General features: G+C 33.4%; 2 protein-coding genes across 6 annotated transcripts; one reads left to right on the top strand and one right to left on the bottom strand.

Annotated features, from left to right (window-relative positions):
- The first annotated feature begins 396 nt into the window (after positions 1-396).
- Positions 397-16,275, top strand: Ric (Ras-related protein interacting with calmodulin). 5 transcript variants are annotated; one of them, XM_069039912.1, is made up of 4 exons: positions 397-768; positions 820-876; positions 941-1,222; positions 4,499-16,275. In XM_069039912.1, the coding sequence occupies exons 1-4, from the start codon at positions 582-584 to the stop codon at positions 4,624-4,626; spliced, it is 654 nt and encodes a 217-aa protein (XP_068896013.1). In that variant the 5' UTR covers positions 397-581; the 3' UTR covers positions 4,627-16,275. The 5 variants fall into 5 exon arrangements, 4 of the variants coding, with proteins under 4 accessions (XP_068896013.1, XP_068896014.1, XP_068896011.1 ...); XM_069039913.1 differs by having other exon boundaries at positions 398-768; positions 2,098-16,275; XR_011157257.1 differs by having other exon boundaries at positions 399-768; positions 941-1,568; positions 2,098-16,275.
- Ada (adenosine deaminase-like protein) lies at positions 16,218-19,020 on the bottom strand. The gene is made up of 4 exons (XM_069039909.1): positions 18,751-19,020; positions 18,015-18,696; positions 16,515-16,615; positions 16,218-16,461 (listed from the first exon to the last, which is right to left on the bottom strand). The coding sequence occupies exons 1-4, from the start codon at positions 18,787-18,789 to the stop codon at positions 16,270-16,272; spliced, it is 1,014 nt and encodes a 337-aa protein (XP_068896010.1). The 5' UTR covers positions 18,790-19,020; the 3' UTR covers positions 16,218-16,269.
- Between the last annotated feature and the right edge of the window lie 2,528 nt (positions 19,021-21,548).

Below are 21,548 nucleotides of genomic sequence, written 5' to 3'. Positions count from 1 at the left end.
TGCAGCGCAAATGTGTAGCTATCTGTGTCCTACACATTAATTACTAATATCAATATGCGTTATCTTTCTCAAACTTGCAATTTTGTGCCGTTACCATGACAATACAAGTCAACTTGAAATCGGCCTCCTGTGTTGTTAAATTTACATTTTTAATAACTCCTCACGAAAGTGCTAATATCCACAGAACGCAATAACGCATAATTCGTTGATATTTCACTTGCGGATCAAAACATTTATATAGTTTTGCGTTTTTAGATAATTTGAAGTGACCTATTTTACCTTTTCAAATATTTTTTTGTTTGTAAGTTTGTGAAAATCTGCGTAAACGCTTCAATCATTTTACTTTCAACCAACCAACCAACCAACGTAATTTGATTTGACATGTGGCATCATGTATTCATCTGTGGCATGGTATAGATGGCGCTTTATAAAATCCGTGTAAAATGTCATTCTCAAAATGATCTGCGGGCTGCGGGAAGTTTTAGGGGTGGCAAATGTCATTTAACATTATGATTTAAAAATTATTTAAAATAAAAAGTACCTATCCGTTTTAAGAGACTGTAGTTAAGATTATTAATAGAATGGCAGGCGAAGCTAGTCACAAGAAAAAAGGAAAGTTATCTCGTCAAGAATCAAACAGATCAGGAAAAGGTTCAGAAGTAGAAGATAAACCTATTGCCGGTGCTAGTAGTACGCAAGATAAAACAAGTGGTGGTCTTCGAGTATATAAAATCGTTGTTTTGGGAGACGGAGGAGTAGGGAAATCAGGTGAGGGGGTGACTTTGTGTTTTTGGACTGCCTCAATGCCATATTTTGTAGCTGTCACCCTCCAATTTGTGAATCACAGTTTTCTGGATTATCACGATCCAACGATAGGTAATAACTATCGCGTCTCGGTTCAGTTAATGTCAAAGCACTTGATGTCACATTATGATTGTAGAGGATTCGTACCAAAAACAAGCCGTCATAGATGGTGAGGCAGCCCTGCTAGACATTTTAGACACCGCAGGCCAAGTAGAATTTACAGCTATGAGAGATCAATACATGCGTTGTGGAGAAGGTTTTCTAATATGTTACAGTGTAACTGATCGGCATAGTTTTCAAGAAGCGTTAGAATATAGAAAACTAATTCAAAAAGTGCGAGCGTCAGAAGACACACCTCTAGTTCTTGTCGGAAATAAGTTTGATCTCCAGTTGCAGAGGAAAGTTACAACTGAAGAAGGTAGGACTTTAGCTCGGCAGTTTGCTTGTCCATTTTATGAGACCTCAGCTGCTCTTCGTACATTTGTCGATGACGCTTTTCACACATTAGTCAGAGAGATTAGGAATAAAGAAAGAGAAAAACCGGTTAGTGAACGTAAACCTCACCGTCACAGTAAGTGGTGGAGATTACGAAGTATATTTGCATTAGTATTTAAGAGGAAAAGGCACGCAAGTTACAGTTCATAACTTTTGGTGAAACGTTGGGTTCGTTGACGCCTCAGACAATCATCTTGGTTTATCTTGTTGTCAGTGTTGATCACAGTTGATGATGAGATTTTTCTATGAATTCTACATTACGAACTGAGGTGAGGGAGTATTATTCTTCAGTTTTATGTGTAATATTTTTCGAGCTCCAGATGTATGTTGTATCACCTTCATACTCAGTTATTACCACTTTTAGAGCTTAATGAACTAAAGCAGAACGTATTTTTGTTAAAAATATTATTCAAAGTGGCCAAGGTATTTGTTTATGCTACTTTGAATAAGAATACTTGTTAGAAAATATAGTAATACTGGAATTGTAAAAATGCTACATAATTCAGCAACCGAGTTTTTAACGCATTCATTTTCTAAACTTTTCAAAGCAATAATGTGAGTGCATTTTCTTAAATAATCAGTTGCAAATAGTAAACTAAAAGTTGGAAAAATTACATGAACTGCATTTTTGGATTGTGACAATACCACCGATATAATTTAACCGCTGCTTAAAAGAACATATTAAAATAAAAAAACCAAATAAACATCATTAATACATAGAATTTCAATTGTGTGGCGTCTATTCAACATTCTATAAAACTAAAAATTTTCTGAACGTGAATTTTTGTTTTGTCTCAGTTTATAAAAAAATCGGGGGTCGAATATTGGGGTGTGGAAAAAAATGTTTCTGGCAACGTTTTTGAGATCATTCAATCGATATACAATTATGTATCTGGGAAAAAATATATAAACGAATCATATGATATCCGACAGAACGTGAGTTGCAGATTTTTTTATTTTTTTTTTATTTTTATTAATCTTGATCGTTTAGAATAGTCTCCAATCGACGTCGAAACAGCGTTCCGATGATTATAAAGTTGTTGCAATCTTTTGAAAAAAAAAATTAAGATACGTCCAATAAATAATCTTACAACAGACAGTTCCTGCTGAAATTTTGAAAGAAATATTAAGAAAATTAGATGAAATAAAATCAACAAGTTTGGCTGCAGAGAATGTTAATAAGGATAATCGACTTGGCCAAACGCAGGAAAATTTAAACAAAATGTTACAATAGGCGTGCTGCAGCTTTAAAAAAGTGCGATGTAACAGACGATATTTCAAAAAGGAGATTCGCATTTTAGCAACAAGAGAGAATATGAATTAATGACTGGCGTCACATCTTTATTGAATTTTTTAGTTAGCAACAATCTAGAAGATGCTCTTAAGGAAGTAAAAAACGCGGGAAATAATGTTTGTTAACAACACCGCAGCCGAAGCCGAACAAAGCTTTTCCGTATTAAAATAAATGCGTTTTTGGGCAATTCAGTAACTCAAGATCGTGAACAGCTCATACGGTTTTATCTATTGAAAGTTAATGAATAATTCCAAATTTTGCCAATAAGAAAAATCGTCTAATGGACCCATAATATAAAAATAATAAAAATCTACCATGAGTTTTTTTAAGACTGTCCATAGGGTTTTACATGCTAATTTTTCAACTCCCTGAATAATATTATCTAGTGATTTACTTCATTTTTTGATTCCTAAATGGTTGTAATAGACATTTTATAAATAAAAATACTATTGCAAAAAATAGTGTGAATATTACTTTAGTAACGATAGATTCATTATTTATGTCATAACAAGGTTCTTTACTTCAATATAGCTATCTACGTTACAAGACCGGTATGGACGAGCTAGTGAATTACAGGTCGAGCCCGATAGGGCGAGACTTGTAAACTAGCGAGGCCATAATGCGTCTACCGGTCGTGTGACGTACAAGATTTTTTAGTATACTGAGACAATTATTTAAAAGAAAATAAATTTAAATAAAAAAATTTGGCTTTGAAAAAGATTGCTATGCCTTGTTACTATGATAACAAACGATTCATCAAAATTCAGTCTGTCGAAGTTTTTTCATGTGGTTTCTTTCATTTGCGCTAACTTCCTTTAATAAAATGAATTCTCACAACCGAACCGAAGGAGAAATCAAGTTTTCTTCCCAGACCACCTTTTGGAGAAGGTAGATAGTGCGCGATCAAACTTATTGCTCCCAAAATCATCGGTAAGATATTTGACAGAGTACAAGTTGTTCCACAATTAGAAAACCATTTCAATGATATAAGTAATTGTACATTTAATTTTTATATAAATAAAATCCAATAAATCTGTCAAATTATTTGACATTTGCTACCGGCCGCCGTAGAAAGTAAAACGGACTAGACCATAAACATGTGTCTACCGGACTCGTCGTCAAGGCAGTAGACACCTACTACCAGCACAGTATACTGAAAAAAATTAAATGAAATGTTCAAAATGGCCTCCACAGGCAGCATAGCAATTACGCAATCAATTACATATCAAAATTAGAAATTTCAGGTCAAATTTTAGCTTACTGAAAATTTAAAATTGAAGCAAACGGAATTCAAAAAACGTCTTTTTGATAGCTTATTCCCTGCTTCTGATTATTAAATTGAAATTGTTTCAATACATTATCATATCCCACAACTTTACTACAAAACTGGGTTGAATATTTTCATGGGGACAAAAGTTAACAAGTTAAATTAGCACCCGATGGCCAGTCTTAAAAAGAAACCTTACGGTAATTGTATATTCCATTCATGTGGTTTTTGGATAAAGGTCGCCTTTTTTTACGTTGGACAAAGTCCGACAAACTGATTGAATGACTTTTTTCTGTCATAAAATCGAAACGTGTTGTCATGTTGCCAATTTAAAGTCCATTCAAAAATCAAAAACCACCACCTGTTGCTTTAGGTTGGTTAAATTTAAAAAACCATAGGTAGATATTTTTTCACACTATGTTGGTAACTATAAATTATGACATTTATTTGATTCAAAATAAAATTCAATTGCTTTGAATTTCGTCAATTTAACAGGCCAGGACACGGGCTGTGTTGCCAAATTTCTTAGTGAGCCATTCTACAGCATCCTGAGTTTCAAAAATATTGGCACTTCCATAGAAAGGCGGTTCATTCAAAAATCATTTTAGTAAGACAATTAATTGTGCAATTAATTTCAGTAATTGAAAAAATAAACATGACACACAAATGTTGCGTATCCAATTGCAAGTCAGATTGTGCTTCAAGCAAGTCTTCCTACGTTACCGTTTTCAAATTCCCATCGAAGAAGATTAGAATGCATGAATAATCTGGCGCGTTAACAAGACTGGTACCGAGAGGAAGCGTCTCAGTGCGACTGTAAAACCACTTTCGGCACATGATGTTTATTTTGAAGACAATACATCTTTGGAGATTTTGGATGATGTTGAAATTAATAGTAGCAATGCGAGTGACTTAATTATGATACACGATTTGGAAGATTTGAAAGTAAATTTTGAAATGAAAATCGGAAACACTTTGAAGGAGTTGAGTTGTTTTATATTTTTTTATTTCGAAATTGTTAGATATTTGATTTCCATTTGATGCCCCTTAAGTATCCTGATATCTTCGCCCCTTTTTTACCTGTAGTCTTACGTCTGTAGTGAGGTCTTTGTTGCTCGTTCCATTAGTTGATGTTGATGTTTCTGTCACGAATATTAACCTCAAATTACAAATAACATCACTTCATTTTAGAAATCCGCATTTACACTAGCAACACTGAGATTTACATCGAGAAAACTGCCAGATTTTCACGACCAACCTTTATCCAAAAACATCGTGAATAGATTTTATAGCTGAGTTAGATTAGTTTTTCTTATCTATTTTTTCATTTTATTTTGCTTTTAAATTATCAAGATGCGTCGTTACGCCATATATCGAAAAATAATTGCTTTTGAACCATGACCTACTCCCCCGAAACCGCGAAACTAAAATTGCAGCGCCATCCCTGGTATTGTAAATTCATGAAACACCAGAACTGTCAAAATCAAATTGTACCGTGAAATCATTAAAATTCATAATTAAAGTAGGCTATGCCTTTTAAATTAGATTGGCAACACTGTTGACATTTAGGGTTCTCATTTTCTACCGTTTTATTTTAAAAGAAATGAAGCACTAAAAAATAATAGTTTCATTGACAATCAAAAAAAAAATGTTCAAATGTTCTCCTTCGGCTCGGACACAACTGTTAATTTGCCGCTTCATATTTTGTATTTAATTGTGAAGCGTCACTTTGACAATTCAAATCAAGTTGTCAACAGTGTTCCCAATCTAATTTTTAAAAGTCATAGCCTACTTTAATTATAAATTTAAATGATCTCACAGTAGTTGTTAGGTTAGTTCATAACATCTACTCTCGTGTCAAAAATGGATTACTACCTAGGATTTAGGGATATTCGTTACTAGGTTGCCATAAATTTGGTTAGGTTGGAGGCTATGTGGTTTCTGGTGACAAACAAAAGATATCCCAAAAATGTAAGACAGCAAATTAATTGTAACAGTTGCAAATGACTAATTTCTCGCTAAATGATGATTTTTCGTTTCACAATCAATTTTGGTTACTGGCGGCATATTTATTTGGATTTAATCTCTCAATTCAAAGTAACCAACCTTAGGCATTCAAAATAACTTTTGAAAATTCTAGTTACACACAACATGAAAAACGTTATTTCCCTAAAAGTTCGAATTCTAGGGAGTAATCCATTTTTGACACGAGTATACTGTAGTCTCTTTTTTTAATCAAAGAACCATCAACACCGCAATTTACACCCAAAATAGAGTTGGCAACATTGTACATTTTTGACGTAGGGTGAAAAATCTCACCATACAAAAAAATTGAGGTTATGTAGAGATATTAGTAGCGCAGCCTGTTAATAAAGTTAATAACAACCAATTTGAGAGTTTAATAAATGTCTGACTTGCCGAGGCATTTTTAATAACACGTTCAAATTTTAAATGCGAGTTTGCGTACTTTCAAGGACATTAAAAATGGCAGGCGTTGGCTGGTATAGCATAGCCAATAAGCCAATAGATATCATTAATTCCCTAAATTTAGTAACATTTTATTATTGCAAACCTAAATCAACAGGCGTGGTTCTTTGATTAAAAAACAGACTATACAGTGCCTTTTTTTAACGCTGGCCATAGGTATTTACATGCTAAAAAATGTAGGGTCTGTTAATGAGCTTTTTAGTAGGAATTTTTAAGTGAAATTTGGTAGGATATGATATCCTAATCTAATGATTAGTAGTTTATAAATCAATTTCAGTTCGGCCCATTGTACAAAACAAAATAATCACGGAATTAGAGCAAAAATGTATGAATATCTTTTACGAGTATTTGTTATATTTAAATTGGAAATGCCCACCTCGCGTTAGTTTATAAATTATAACCAAGCAGTTTCAATAGCCCGGAACACCGCAGAGCATCTGAAATATTATCAGTAACAGTAATGAGCACCGTTATTTTTCTGTCCCCAAGGTGGTTTTAAACTATACAGGCTGTTTGATAAAAAAACGCCTCAACCCATAACTTTTTTATTTATTATCCAATTTCAATGAACAAAAAAACCGAAGATCTGGTTTTTCATGCGCTACGAAGCAGCCAAAAAATATTTTTTTTTTGGCGTTATTTTCAGTAGCTAACGATAGTCAACTTTTTTTTTTAAATAGACACGTAGTTTTTTAGGCTCAGTCTGGTAAAGTTTTTTTTTTCTGAATCTAATGATGTATTAAAAGTTATCGTTTTGTGGTTCAGTTTATTATGAAATGTGCCGTGAAAAACAATTGGAATTTAATAACTTTCATACATCATTAGATTCAGAAAAAAAAACCTTACCAGACCAAGCCTAAAAAGCTACATGTGTCCATTTAAAAAAAAAAGTTGGCTATCGTTAGCTATTGAAGATAACGCCAAAAAAAATACATTTTATGGCTGTTTTGTAGCGCTAGAAAAACCATATCTTTGATTTTTTTGTTCATTGAAATCGGTTAAATAAATAAAAAAGTTATAGGTTGAGGCGTTTTTCATCAAACAGCCTGTATATTACAATGCGATAAAGCATTTTTGAACTGTCGTAAAATTAGATCACTCATATTTGATAAATGCAAATACAATGACAGGTTTAATGGATTTCGATTTTTTTCACTAAATTTTGGTGAAGCAATGTTTTCAGACGGTGGTAGGCCATTCCATAGCACACCACACTGTCTTTGGTCAGTGCGTAGAGGGGTCAGTGTCATGGCCTGGTAAAGTCCTCGTCTAGAAATAGTCAATTTTGACTTAAATTGTAAATCATTTTACAATAGGACAGCCAACCGTCTTATAACTACCATAATACCCTCTAACTTTATTGCCCCTTTGTTGTGCAGTGCCGACTCAAGGAAGAGCAAACATCAGGTAAAATAACAGCCCCTATTTATGTATGGAATTATTTATGGTAGTTATAAGACGATTTTCTCTCCTATTGTAAAATGATTTACAATTTAAGTCAAAATTGACTATTTCTAGACGAGGACTTTAAATGAAGATCGCCTTGGTTTGAATTATTCTGAAGTATAAAATAAACTTAAATTGATTTATAAAATACTAATATGTATAATATTCTGCCAAATTTCACTTTAAAATTCCTGCTAAAAACCTTATTAACACGATCCAAAGTTTTTGTCATGTAAATCCCTATGGACTGTGTTAAAAAAAGGCCCTGTATATCCTCTAGACATTACACAGCCTGCATTAACGTGTGGTCACTACGCGCCATATTGGTAAGGGCAAAAATGTACTTATTGTGTTGCATATACTGTCGCGAGCAATAAATTTTGGTCGTCAATGTCATTTCAAAATTTGGTTAGATTGTCACGAATTTAAAAAATTTCCCTGCCTGATTACGCCCAAGTCAACAAAGTGTCAAAAAATTTAGAAAAAAAATGACAATTAATGTTATACAACATGATGATAGGTTATGATATTTACGACTGTTTTACTATGGAGCATTTTTGATTGCGTCAAAGAATGACCTTGACGACCAAAATTTATTGCTCGCGGCTGTATGTACATATCTTCTTCAGGAAGCGCGAATTTGTTTTTTCAAAGTATTTTTCGAGCTTCACTGGTTCCTTCCCTACCACGCTCTGAATTCGGAATTAGCGAATTTTGAGATACCCTGTAGGAAATTAAAAGGTCTTTCAACAGTTTCAGCAAAATCAAAAATGATTTTGATTTGAGAACGGTTCCTATATGAATAGTTACTCAAATTAAAAAACGCACAATAGATTTGACGTAAGTATACTTTAGAGAGAAAATTTCATAATCAAATACAGTCGAAACAAAAATTTGCTCAGAATTTTATTTTGCCAGTTCAGGAGTTTTTTGAATTTACAATACGTTTCCAAAATTAACGTGGCAATTTTAAATATCGTATTATTTTAAAATGAAATTATGAATTCATGATGGCTTTGCTTCCAATAATTTTGTTTGTCACAACTGATATTTACGAAAAAATTAAAATACGACGATTAAAATGTCTTCGAACGATGAGAAAACAGACATGATCCTGATTTATGCTTCTGCCGTTCGTCTTTCCACAATTTCATTTAACCAAGCGAATGACGTTTATGTCAAAATTTACGAAACTGCACGGCAAACTATGTTTTATGTTTTTTGAAAAAAAAACAAACATCCACGTTAACTTTGCAAATGTACTGTGGGTTGCATTTTCAATTCCGTCGGGTTCATTATCACTCGTGAAATACCCTGTATCTTCCAACATAAAGATATCTTGTTAAATCTCTTTATATGCGAGGTTTACTTTCTACCACAGTCCTCGTCAAACTAGAGTTAAACTGATTAAAAGAAAAACCGACCACACCGAAAAACTAGACTATGCTCAAACACCAATCATCCACCAACTTAACTACAACTCCAATTTTCTTATATGTATATACAGTTGGCTTAAAAAAAACGGGAAATGAAATTTGACCTAATGTGAATTGGAAATTTAATTTGTGAATTTATGTCAATTTGTGTCTGTTTGACAGTATTTGTACTGTATTTGCGTAACTGACATTTCTGCACATAAATGCAGTTTTTTAACCTAAATTCTAAAAGGCCATTTCAAACTATAAAAATTTAATAAAATCTGCCAGAACTTTTTCTGACAGTTCCCGTTTTTTTTTAAGCCAACCGTATAAATCTCTTCTTCAGCTTTAAAGTACTAGCACAGAAAAACAACGACTACCCAGTAAGGTCGATTTTTTAATGGACATGTCAAACAGCCTTCAAGTTGCTACCACTTATAACCACTTATATTTTTTTAATGTTTTTAATAATTTTAATGTTGTCAGTTGGCTGCCGCATTTTTTTTTTTTATTCAATCAAACTATAGTAAAAATAATGTAAGAAGTTCCCTGCCAAATTTGACAGTGGCAGTAATATTTCTGTAAGTACACTCAAAACAAAAATTTGAATTTTATAGTAAATTGTGTGGCTGTTTTTTTGCACAGTAAATAATGCCTATGTTGAATATATACACTTTTAAAGCTTCTTACCTTTCCCACAGTTTAGCCTCTAATACGGCTGGTCGCGTTCATCAGGTGTGGGCATTTTTACTGTTCTTGAGAGGGCGCCACTATAGAATGTGTATTTGGTTGGTACAAATCTCATTTTAAAAATAATCGTAATTTGTATGTTACATACACTACTTCAAAAAGTAGATTATTGATAGAAAAAAAAAACATTAACAAGATTTTTCATTAATTTAATTTTAATAATTTTCGTTTTTTGGTATTAAGATAGAGGGAGCTACTATACTTTTGCTTCTAAGGAACAGTCAGTTCAAGGAACTCGACCAGCCGTATTAGAGGCTTCGACTCTTGTTAATCTAGGAAGCCGTAGTTCAAATGAATGACAACGTCTTAAACGTAGATTTATCGTTTTGAATGTACTTTCAAATTTTTTGCTCATTACCATAGAAACATTCAATATTTCGCATTTTTGCCGCGGAACTTCTTACATTATTTTTACTATACATAAATCGAAAATTATTAGTTTGAAATTGCCAAAGAAATAATGCCAACAGGTGCACATATTTCATTAAAAATAAGCGATTTTGAACAGTAAGAGGCAATTTAGAGAACCATGTCCAAAGCCACCGCAATCAGAATTACAAAAACGAGTTGGTATTTCTGACAAAAAGGTATAACTGCATTTTTATTTTATTAACAAAAAATCATACCTACCAATTTTTTTCCACTTGAATTACGATATTGGAATTTCCATTAAAAAAAAATTGCTATATACGAGTATCTATTTTAAGGGGCAAAATAAAGATTTAATAATACCTACAACCTCCTCTACATGACCATGCTAAAACACCAGTTTACTAGTCTAAATACGCTCTTTGATGAAATTTTAAATGTAGAAATTGATTGGTCAAACAGCTTCAAAGGTGTTGTCAAAAAACTTTTGTCGTACTTCATAATTCCAGGTAATGCCTAAAAAAAATACTAATTGCATTTCCTCGCTCTGATTAGATAAAACTCAATTTGATCGATATGCAAGATGTTGAAAATGCGTGCATTTATTTTAACTAATGTGAAAAATTAAAAAACTCAATCAAATCCTTGTTTACCTATAGTATTTTCCAAATCGTTCAGTTTGATATTAGGAAAACGTAAAAATGTGTTTACGGTTACGGATCATGCAAATATCGTGCGATCAAAAAAATCTTCAATCCACGAACGACAGAGATGTCGAGCATCCAACGTTCGCGTTGGATCACGTTCCTTCTGTTGTCGGTATTCTTGACCGCGTCAAAGAACTTCCTCCAAACGTTTGACCATGCTAGAAACACCTGGCTCCAACATTGGACCGAACATTTGAGACAAATACGTTCGACAGTTGGTGCGGCAAATGTACCTGCTAGAATGTTTGATCCAAAAAGTGTGGTACAAACGTTTGTCCGGTTTGTCTAGAGTAGGAGATTCATGGAAGATGCAGACGTTGCAGCTACAACCGCAAATGCAAATTTCGCCTTTAGGGGTTACGGTGCCGAGAAAGGCATCCAGACATAAAATTTACAACCGATTTTGGCCCCAGTGAACGGTTCTTCGGACGTTTCGTTGAAATTATTTAAAAACAAACATTCTCAATTTATCGAACTTATTCGGACCATTACAATACACACCTGTGAAATGCAAATGAAGCACTTTGTGCATCAAACCAACGAATATTTTCGTCAAACGTTTGGAGGAAGTCCTTTTGCCGGCGCTACACGATGCTACGAACACCCTCCAACGCTGGAGGGTTGATAGTAGGTACGTTTTGTTGGGACATAACCGGAATCGGTTTATGGTGGAACGACCGTTTTATTGGTGCACAAAACCGACTCCGACGAAACTTTTCATTCCGTTAAACTACATGGAATGGTCGGTTTGAATGTTAGAAAGTGGGGATTTTATGACAAAACTGTCAAATTTTTAAGCCGTTTTGTTGGTGGGATGCATTCCGTTCAGTCTGGATGACCCAACAAAACGCACCTAGTGCGCCGCATCGTGTGGCCGATCTTCAATCCACGAACGACAGGGTGATGTCGAGTTTCCAGCGTTCCCGAACGAACGCGAACGTTGGATGCTCGACATCTGAAGATCGGCCGCACGATGCGACGCACTATCAACCCTCCAGCGTTGGAGGGTGTTCGTAGCATCGTGTAGCGCCGGCATCAAATGTTTGGTCCAATGTTGAAGCTAACGTTGGAGGGTGTTCGTAGCATTGTGTAGCGTCGGCATAACTATGCCCGCTAAAGTTACGTCATTAATGCCCGGTTTCTGGAACGGCCCAATAACTAACTGACCGGTTAAATCAAGCGTTGCTATAGAAACGCTAGAAAGTAACCAATCACATTACAGGATTTTTGTATTTATCGGAGAGTTAACTAACTGGCCCGATAAAATTGTTTCCAGAAACCGGTCCTTAAACAGTTTAACACAATTAATTTTAGGCTAAAAATTTTATATGCTTCAGATTTTAACCTTAAACGTAGAAAACGTAGATTTTACAACTTGTTTTTTGATGTTAATTTAAATTTTTTGTCAAATTCTTGATAGGAATTTCGTTGTAACGCAAAATGTCAACAACCAATTTGTTAACCGTACTTTCTCTTATTCATCGTTTATACAATACATATTGCTATCATTTAATAAAATAAATGTTCAAGTAGGTACTTAATTATTTTTGAAAATTAAAATTTAGTTAATAATCTCCGTGATTTGTTTTTTAAATTTTTATTTGACATTTATCGGTGCAGCTCAATCAGCAACATTTCCAATGCTGGTTGAGTTAAGTTCAGTCTAAGTATAAATTAACTTATCACCGTGTGGGACCATTGGCATTTACGTGTACATAGATAACGGCAAATTTTTTGGCAGTTTGACATTTGACCACTTTTGCAAGAGGTACCTACGGAAAACTTTTTGACGGAGAGGATCTTCTGGCTGTAGAACTTCGATGCCCTGTACATGATATGGGTGTAATATCTGTTTCTTAAACGTCCGTCAAGTAATAAATGAAGACACCCTCATTTGTAACGTAACTTTGCGAATACATACTGATGCTGACTTCCTCTTCTACGATTTCCAAACTTTGACGTTCAAGACCCACAGTTCGACACGACAGAATATTTCCCAGTTTTGTACATTTGTTGCTGATTAAAATAAATGCATGTATTTCAGTATGTGCTTGTATCTCACCGGTTTTATTAATCACGTTACAAAAATTCGAAATTAATAAAATAGTCATTTATGAGAATAGAAAAAAGTTGTGTCCTAGTGAAACGTAAAATAAACCCCCTAGAAGTTTCAATTTATAACCAATTGAAAAATAATACCTAAAGCATCTGGCATCTCTGGTAGTGTGGTTTTTAATTCAAAATCGAAAAAATCAGTATTATAACATGTTTCAACTCAAAGACAATAAAATTATTATTGTGCTCTGATTTGCACATCAGTTTTTGCTAAAATGCAGATTTTTTTTTAGGATATGGTATCTTTAAAAAATAATGTGTTCGTGCGATAATTTGTTGTAAATCGGGGCTAAACATATTCAAACTAGTCGAACGTTATACATTTTAATTTGTAATTGATATGTGCCGCTATCGTCTAAACAAAATGGTAATTCTTTATCGAATTATTTGCGACCAAGTTTGCTATTTTTGGCAAGGTGCAAAATTTTCCCATTCTTATATACTCATGTAATACAGTTAATAAAACGTTGCCTAATTAAAATGTTCATAATATTTGAATAAAGCAGCTCATCCGTTATCAGTATAAGTGTAGTATTATTATTTAAATATGTATATTTTATAATTTGCTCATTAACATAATAACCCAAATCTTTCGCATCGAAATTTTATTGCGTACGATATATTACTGTGACTGCAAAACCTGTTGCTTGGACAAAATTATCTGTGAATGAGTGTACATAGTGACCAAAGCAATGAGTGTAAAAATTCTGTTAACTTGCCCTGGTGATTGTACAGAACTGCCAAATAAGAGCACCGTAAAGCAAATATCATCAACCTCCTAAATAATATTTCTAGGAAATGGAATTGCTTTTAGCAATATGTTCGTTATGAGGATTTTAATTTAAATGCAACTATACTCCGTTCACTCTAGCAATGTAGTAATCTCATGCACAGTAGCTGCGTGATTGCCTCCCGAAGAGGCTCCGCCTCTCGTTGCTGGATCCAATACTTAATTGATGCGATTCTGTTTTAAAATTTACCAATATTGCTCTATAACAATGTTGTTGTTGCTGTGATATGAAGCCGTTGATTGGTTTGATCTATGCAAAATCAATATTGTTCAATAACAATATTGCAAAATTTTGAAACAATCGTACTAAATATTATTTATGATAAGATGCTTCATTTTATTTTTGTACACCGAGTGATTTTTAAATTTTCACATTTTGTCCTAACTTCTGAAAATTTGCGGCGTACTCACAGTAACAGCTATGTTGAAAAGAGGTTTTGCCGAAACAAACAAGGTTGTGTGTGGTAAACCCAGTGACCATTTTTTTCGTTACCATTTTGAAAGTAGGATTCTGTTAGAAGTTAGAAGTGTTCTTGAGTGAAAATCAAATACATACATGTAATGTCACAATTGACAAGTGACAGTTTATTTTAATAAAATGGAGACAGCCGACTAGATGTAAAATTTTAAAAATCATCCCATTCTTAGTGGTTCTATACAATCAATGACCAGTTTAAGACTTCACACTTCTATCAGTTGTTTTGGTTACTGCTTCCGTTCACAGGGAATTTCTTTATACACCGTGATCAACAATGACTGAGTCCGTTGGCAATGAAACAATTGAAAAGTACTGTTGTTTTTTGTCTCATAATTCGCACTGACGGAATTTTTTAAGTTGAGACGACATTAAAAATATTTTTGGTTATGCCGGTTATGTTTATGCCATTACAAAAATGAACCTTTGATGGTAAATTTCAAATTTGCCAAATTTCATTGATACCAACAGACTCAGTCATTCTTGATCACACCGTACAATAAGTATAGATACGAATATTTCTGATAGTAAAAATATGACGTTTATAAAACAGCAAAGACCAATTATTGCATTTAGTATGTTAACTTTTTTACTGTTGATATTTTTATATTTTATTTATTATGGTTTTATTGTGCCACAAAGAGACTAAAATGTTTAATCGTAATATGACGAAAAACAAAAATAACATTTTAGTACCTGTTATGCTTGTAAGTTTGCCTTACATAAAATTTATTACTACTGTTACTTATGTCTTAGAGAATTTATAAGACGGAACAAAAGCGCGGTCATTTTAAGTAGATATATGTAAAAGCGATCAAATTAATTTGTAATCGATTTATCCATGAATCCGAAATCGTATGTCGGTACTTGAACTCCACGTTTCAATAAACACAGCTTGAAACACAGGTTAGATCTCGACATATCAATCGCAAAAGACATATGGATTCAAATACATGGATGACTCGATTACAAATTAATTTGATCGCTCGATATTTATATGTTCATTACTTCATGAAAATTAATTAATAACTGTTCTAATCGATCCTTAGAAAATTTTAAAGATTAGATATCAATTCGGTGGTAAACAGGGTAGAATAAGAAAATAAACGGCTCATGTAGCCTAAAAACCTGTCGGTAAATCTCCCACAATTATTGTTTTCTTTTCATTCATATATTAATCGACAATTACAAGTTCACTGTTAAAATGTTATGTTTTGATTGTTTTAGTAAACGAGTTATACCACTTCGAATCGTACTAAACTTAGATTAGTAATGTTTACTGAGCTGTATTAAAGTAACATGATTATTTTTAAAAAACCAATCATTTAAGAACGGGTATATAGCTGTAATGTTTTAGTATTTTGATGTTGATAGATGGCAGCTTAGCCTTAAAATTAATTTTTTTAGTTAAAAATATTTGTGTAAAAAAAGTTGGTGTACCCTGTACAAATTGTTTAATTTCAGCTTCGGGGAATTTTTGTCTAAAATCTCCTACTTCTGTTACTTCCTACTACTATTTATATTTAAGTAATACTCATGTTAAGTAATGTAACCAACAATTTTCTTTCCGTGTAGTAGTCGACACACCGAATGAGTTCTGAGAACATTAATTAAAAATTTGTATTAATTTGAGAGCAGTGATTCCTGACATTTCAAAAATAACTTAGGGTGGTAATAAGTAACTAATATTTTAATTATATTTCTATGTTAACTTGTAATTTGCATATAACTATACAGTAAATGTTCGTGAAGAGCATGCCTCAAAATGTCATCAGTCACAGCTTAATTCAAAAGCATTAGTCTAAGTTATTTATTGTATTTTTTATAATGTGAAATATATAAAACTGTTTTGTTAGAAGTGGTTTGTTAATTTCCATTCCTGCAAGATGCGCTTCAGAATTGTTTTTTCTTCCTCGGTAGCAAATGTGTAATTTATGGAATCAAAAGTAATTTTCCATAAATCTTCGTGAGTCAGGTTTAAGTGTTGCACCGCAAGTCTTAGTTCTTTGGATAAGTTGGTGCCAAATACGCCCTTATCGTCAGTCTAAAAATTCAATATTAACCATAGGTATATCTCGACAAAAATATAATACTAACACTTAGAGTGAATGGTAACGCATTTTTTATCCATTCTTGCAAGTGATGGGTCTCGTAATTTTTGGCAGTACCACAAACAACGTTGGAAGTTAAGCAACATTCTGAAACAATAAAACAATTTTCAAATGTAATATAGTGCAGTATTATCAACAAAAGATGAGGTAAGGGGCGGCTGTGAAAAACAAAATTTCTAAAAAGGTGTGGCTCAGCTTCGATCATACCGACAGCGATGATGAAGAGAAGTTTTGTGCCGAAACTCCTATAAAAAATGTTGTGAATAGGAAATCCAGTCATCGTTTTTTTTTTTTTTTTTTGAAAATGTAATTGTCAGGAATATTTTGTATTCTCGAGTGAAAACCATTTTTTTAAATAAAATTCACCTAAATGTCAAAATTGACAAGTGACAGTTTATTAAGTTGTACAGGGTCATTATAAATGATTGTCCCATCGTAGGTGGTTGTGCGCTATGCTTTAGGTGCACCGCTACGCCCACTAGTTGTTATAAACATTTATTATGACCCCGTACTACTTACTATCTACATACTACTACAGCACATTTTCAGCAATCTTGTTTTTCATAGCTGCCTTTTCTCCAATTTTAAATTATTATATTGCATAAACCATAGTAATTATGTATAAATAGAATGAATGTTCACTCTCCGAGTATACATATTTCACCAAAAAAAAACTTGTTATACCAAAGGTTTTGTTTAAACCGCGGGATAAATAAAATTTGCATAAAAGAAGGCTGTGAAAAACAAAGGATTGGAAAACTTATGGCTTAACTTAATTCATCCAACAAAGAAATGCCTATTTAGGAAAACAGACCTTATAAAAACCCACCATTACGTATAAGTCGTCTCAAAACCAAATAACCACCAACACTACCCAGAAAATCAACTGGCAACGTTGTGTACTTAGATTTGATTGGTCATACACACAGCATATAACGGGTGTTTTTTTTTTTAATTTGGCGTCGAAGTAGGCGTTGAACTGTCGATTGTGAACGCACTATACAGGTTACGGATCACGGATCAGCTGTTTATATCTTTCGCGTTTACACGATACACGAGTGGTGCGATCTCAATCGACTCTCCAACGCCGACTTCGACGCCAAATTTAAAAAAAACAGCCTTTACACTTATACAGCATCCTAGTTTCCTAGTAATAGCAAAGTTGCCATCAGTACGCCTTGTGTAATTTTGTTTTCACCAACGTAATTGAACAGGTGGTGGAAGTTTTGCCATGGCCTTCAAACATTTAATCGTGTCGCTATTCTGCAGATACGTAGTTCGCAAATCGCAAAGCAAGTTATTTAGGTTATGTTGTACCTACGTGAACTTCTGCAACAGCGAAGCGAACAGCAACACAATGAATTGTGATTAAAGCTACGCCACACGTATTTGACGCCTTTGTTCTTTATAACCTCCTCTTATTTACAATTTTGAATTTTGTTAATTGCGCGCCGTAAGTTGATTTCAAATGTAACAGTTAATCTACCTAGTGGTATATTTGTTGTGCAGTACAACTCCCAAATTTCTTCAGAGCCGCCATAATTAGGATGTATACATGTTCCATGTCCAATTCTGTTTGGTCGGAATTGAAGTATTTGTTTGATTTCCTCCACGTTTTTAACTTCACCACAATGTAGTGTAACCAAGAGACCATTGTCAATTGCTTGTTTGAATAGGTTACTGTTAAAACTACCTACCAATGGACTACCACTAAAATCAACACCTTTAATGATATGAGGGTACTGGTTTTTCATGTTGATGATTAGCTCCATGTTTTGTTCTGAAGCTTTCAAATCATGCCTCCTGTCAATGGACAATAGCAACTTTACGGTTATACTTTCCTTACAATCTTGAATAGCTTTTACAACAGACTCAATGTAATCAACTTTGGTCATGTTTTCTTCGCTTCTGGGGGTCGTTCGTAGTTCTAAATATACAACATTATCATTGTAGAAATCTTCAATAACATATTTTGTTGCTAAATATACGGACTGCTTATTATTAACAGCATCGTGTGCCATTTTAAACATGGAAAAACATTCTTCTAAACTTTTTTCTGTGGGTAAGAGGTTTATTAGTTTTTGGTATTTCACTATATCTTTAGGTAAACAATTCAACTTTTGTAAACTTGCTGCACTTAGCGAACCATTCAAGTGTGCATGGAGTTCCTAAGTAAAACAAATGTTGGTATTTTAATTATTTATAGAAATATTTTTACAAACTATTTTTGGCAAGCGTTTGCAGAAATTTTCTGTTTCCATCTTCTCTAGAAATTCTAAATTGAAGATTTTTTTCACTTTGTGTTAGATTGCAGTTTCATTGAAACACAGACGTAGAACAGTTACAGAACGTTCAACACAAAGCACATAAGATTATAGACATAGATTATAGACCCTAACGTGTGTCTCACAGAACACCTATAATCACAGCACCCACAGATACAGCACCTATATAGTGTGTCTCACAGAACACCTGTTCATTTCATTAAAAAAGCATGCGAAAATGTTTCCGAGAAAGAGTCAATTTTCGCCGATGAGGGCGCCACAGTACGGGCGCTTCTAAAGAATAAAAATGCGGAAAAATATGTTTAGACATAATTTTATAGTTAAGATTGAGTACATTAAGTTCACATTTTCTTTCTAAAACAATACTGAATACAAGTGTATTTTTGATTTTAAATTCGAATGTCATTTGAACGAGAAAAACTCTCGGTGACAAAAACTTAAGATGAATAATATCCCCAAAAAGCGCCCGACGCCCGTACACTAGCGCTCTGCGGGAATCACTCAAATTACACTTTTGAACAGGCCGGTTATAATACAGCAGGTCGTGAATTCAACACACCAATTTAGTAGAAATCTACGTATTTTTTAAGTATTTTTTCCTTCAACGACCGAGGACCTCAATCTTACCGATGCGGAATTTTTTAGTTGATGAGAAATGGAATTTCGCGTTTCTGATTTTATTAATAATTATAATTTCTACGACGATTAATTCGTACATTCGCGGCCACGGAATTTCGTACATCAAATTACCGTCACTTCAAAAAAAAAAAAAAGATGTAATCATGGATTTATTAGTACTGGATACGGTGTACAGCCATCATAGTTGAACAAGACGTACCATTTATTTCTGCAGCTCTCAACGCATTATCTGGGTATTAGCACTATCCTTTAGAGTCCCCCGAAACTGATTGGTTTAAATTCTCAATCTATCAATTATTTATTACTCTTCTGTCATTCGTGTCATCTTTTTTCTAATCTGTTTCTCTGAAGTTTGTATAGTTCGAGAGTATTTGAACCGTTAAGTTTATCAAGTATTATTGTTTTAGAACTTGAACATATTAAGAATGACTAATTCGTCTAAAGCCAGGTATTTTTCACTCTAATGTGAAACACTGACAACGCTGTTGGTAAAGATTTCACAAAAGAAAATCCAGGTTTGGACTAGAGCTTATTTCATCGAGATGTACATGGGGAGGAGTCAGAAAACTATGCGAAGAAAATAGAGGGGGGTAGCCCAGTGGCGTACCTTTTTAATATTAAATTTTTAAACAAAAAATTGTCGACTTTATAATGCGCGAACAAAACAAATGTTTTTACAAAGCAAACTTGAAAGGTTTTTACTAATAGCACCAGAATAAAACTTAAGCACCAAGAACAATTCAGAAGATACACAATGAAAACAACCAAAAACATACACTAGCCCCTGTTGAATGCGAAGGTAATGCGCATGCGCCAGTCGAATTTGGTTTCTGGCGCAGTTTTATGGTGTGTACATTTTGATGAAATAAGCTCTACAAAGGTGAAGAGAGTTGTCTGCCTTCAACAACTATACTTTTGTGAACCACTTAACTTTAATTTGTGCGTAAATTCAAACTCACAAGTATCCATGAAACTTACAAAAAAACACCAAAATAAATATTAGTGGTAACAGATTCTTATATTTATTCATTACTAGCTTTTACCCGCGGCTTCGCCCGCAAATTTCAGAATGTTTTAAAATTATGTTTCTACTTTCATGTATTGTGATAAACGCAGTAATTTCAATATGAAGTTTGTCTTTTTACGAAGAATAATTAAAACTTTACTGTAGACTACTTTTTTCTTCGACTATATAAACAAAAAGATCAATACGATAAGAAACTAACACTATGATCTTGATCACTTACCAATTCATGAAAATACGCCAACATAACACTTTTATTTTCAGTTGTAACCTTATTTAGCTATTTGAAGCCTGTTCTGGCTTCATTTAAGACATCTTTCGGTAAAACACAATCATTCAAACACATTTTGCGAAATTGCTACTTTTATAAACAACCAAATGTAACTATGACACTTGAACATATCATGCAAACGCGATTTCCAACTCGAAAAAACTTTTTTTGTGCTTAACAGGCTTAAACATGATAATAGGGGTTGCTTTTTGTGGGTGTCAAGCGGCGAAGGTGACGATATACTCAGAGGATGAAATAGGGGTTAAGCGGAGAAGGTGAGGGTATTTCCAATTCGAAAAAACTGTCTTTTTTTCTTAACAGGGTTGAAAATGGTAGTAGGGGTTGGTTTTTGTAAAATTAAAGTAGACAGTAATTTTCTTCTTGTTTTGAAGATCAAGTGTACAAAATTTCATCAAGATCGGAGTAAAACTGTAGATTTGCATACAAAATATACAAACAAACAGACATTCAGTTTTATATATATACAGTATGTCCCCGGATTGAGTTTACAAGAGGAAAAACATTTTTATTTTTTATTTTACGTAAAAACTTCAGAGGAATAACATTTTTTGCTACATCTGAACCCCCATTTCCGTTATTAAAATCGCAGTATTGATACACTGTATTCTTAAATTAACATTTTTTGTTAAAATTTGGACTTAGTATGTATTAATTTTTATGTTATGAATTTTATTACAATTGGCCTGGTTTTTTGACAAACAACTTATTACTGTTTCAAAATGTTGTCTTTAGAACAAAACATTTATTTAATCCAATGTTGGACAGGTTTTTGTCACATAA

The sequence above is a fragment of the Tenebrio molitor genome, chromosome 2 (genome assembly GCF_963966145.1).
Source record: "Tenebrio molitor chromosome 2, icTenMoli1.1, whole genome shotgun sequence".
Lineage (NCBI taxonomy): Eukaryota > Metazoa > Arthropoda > Insecta > Coleoptera > Tenebrionidae > Tenebrio > Tenebrio molitor.
Note: the sequence above shows the minus strand (reverse complement) of the source record. Positions and strands in the feature narration are given on the sequence as shown.

Excerpts from the sequence above, each read along its gene's own strand:
- Ric (XM_069039910.1), top strand. The coding sequence starts at position 582 with ATGGCAGGCGAAGCTAGTCACAAGAAAAAAGGAAAGTTATCTCGTCAA. Across the intron at positions 769-819 it reads CGGAGGAGTAGGGAAATCAG|CTGTCACCCTCCAATTTGTG; the intron begins GTGAGGGGGTGA and ends CATATTTTGTAG. Across the intron at positions 877-940 it reads TTATCACGATCCAACGATAG|AGGATTCGTACCAAAAACAA; the intron begins GTAATAACTATC and ends TTATGATTGTAG.
- Ada (XM_069039909.1), bottom strand. The coding sequence starts at position 18,789 with ATGGAAACAGAAAATTTCTGCAAACGCTTGCCAAAAATA. Across the intron at positions 18,697-18,750 it reads GCAAACGCTTGCCAAAAATA|GAACTCCATGCACACTTGAA; the intron begins GTTTGTAAAAAT and ends TGTTTTACTTAG. Across the intron at positions 16,462-16,514 it reads CGTTACCATTCACTCTAAGT|ACTGACGATAAGGGCGTATT; the intron begins GTTAGTATTATA and ends TTGAATTTTTAG.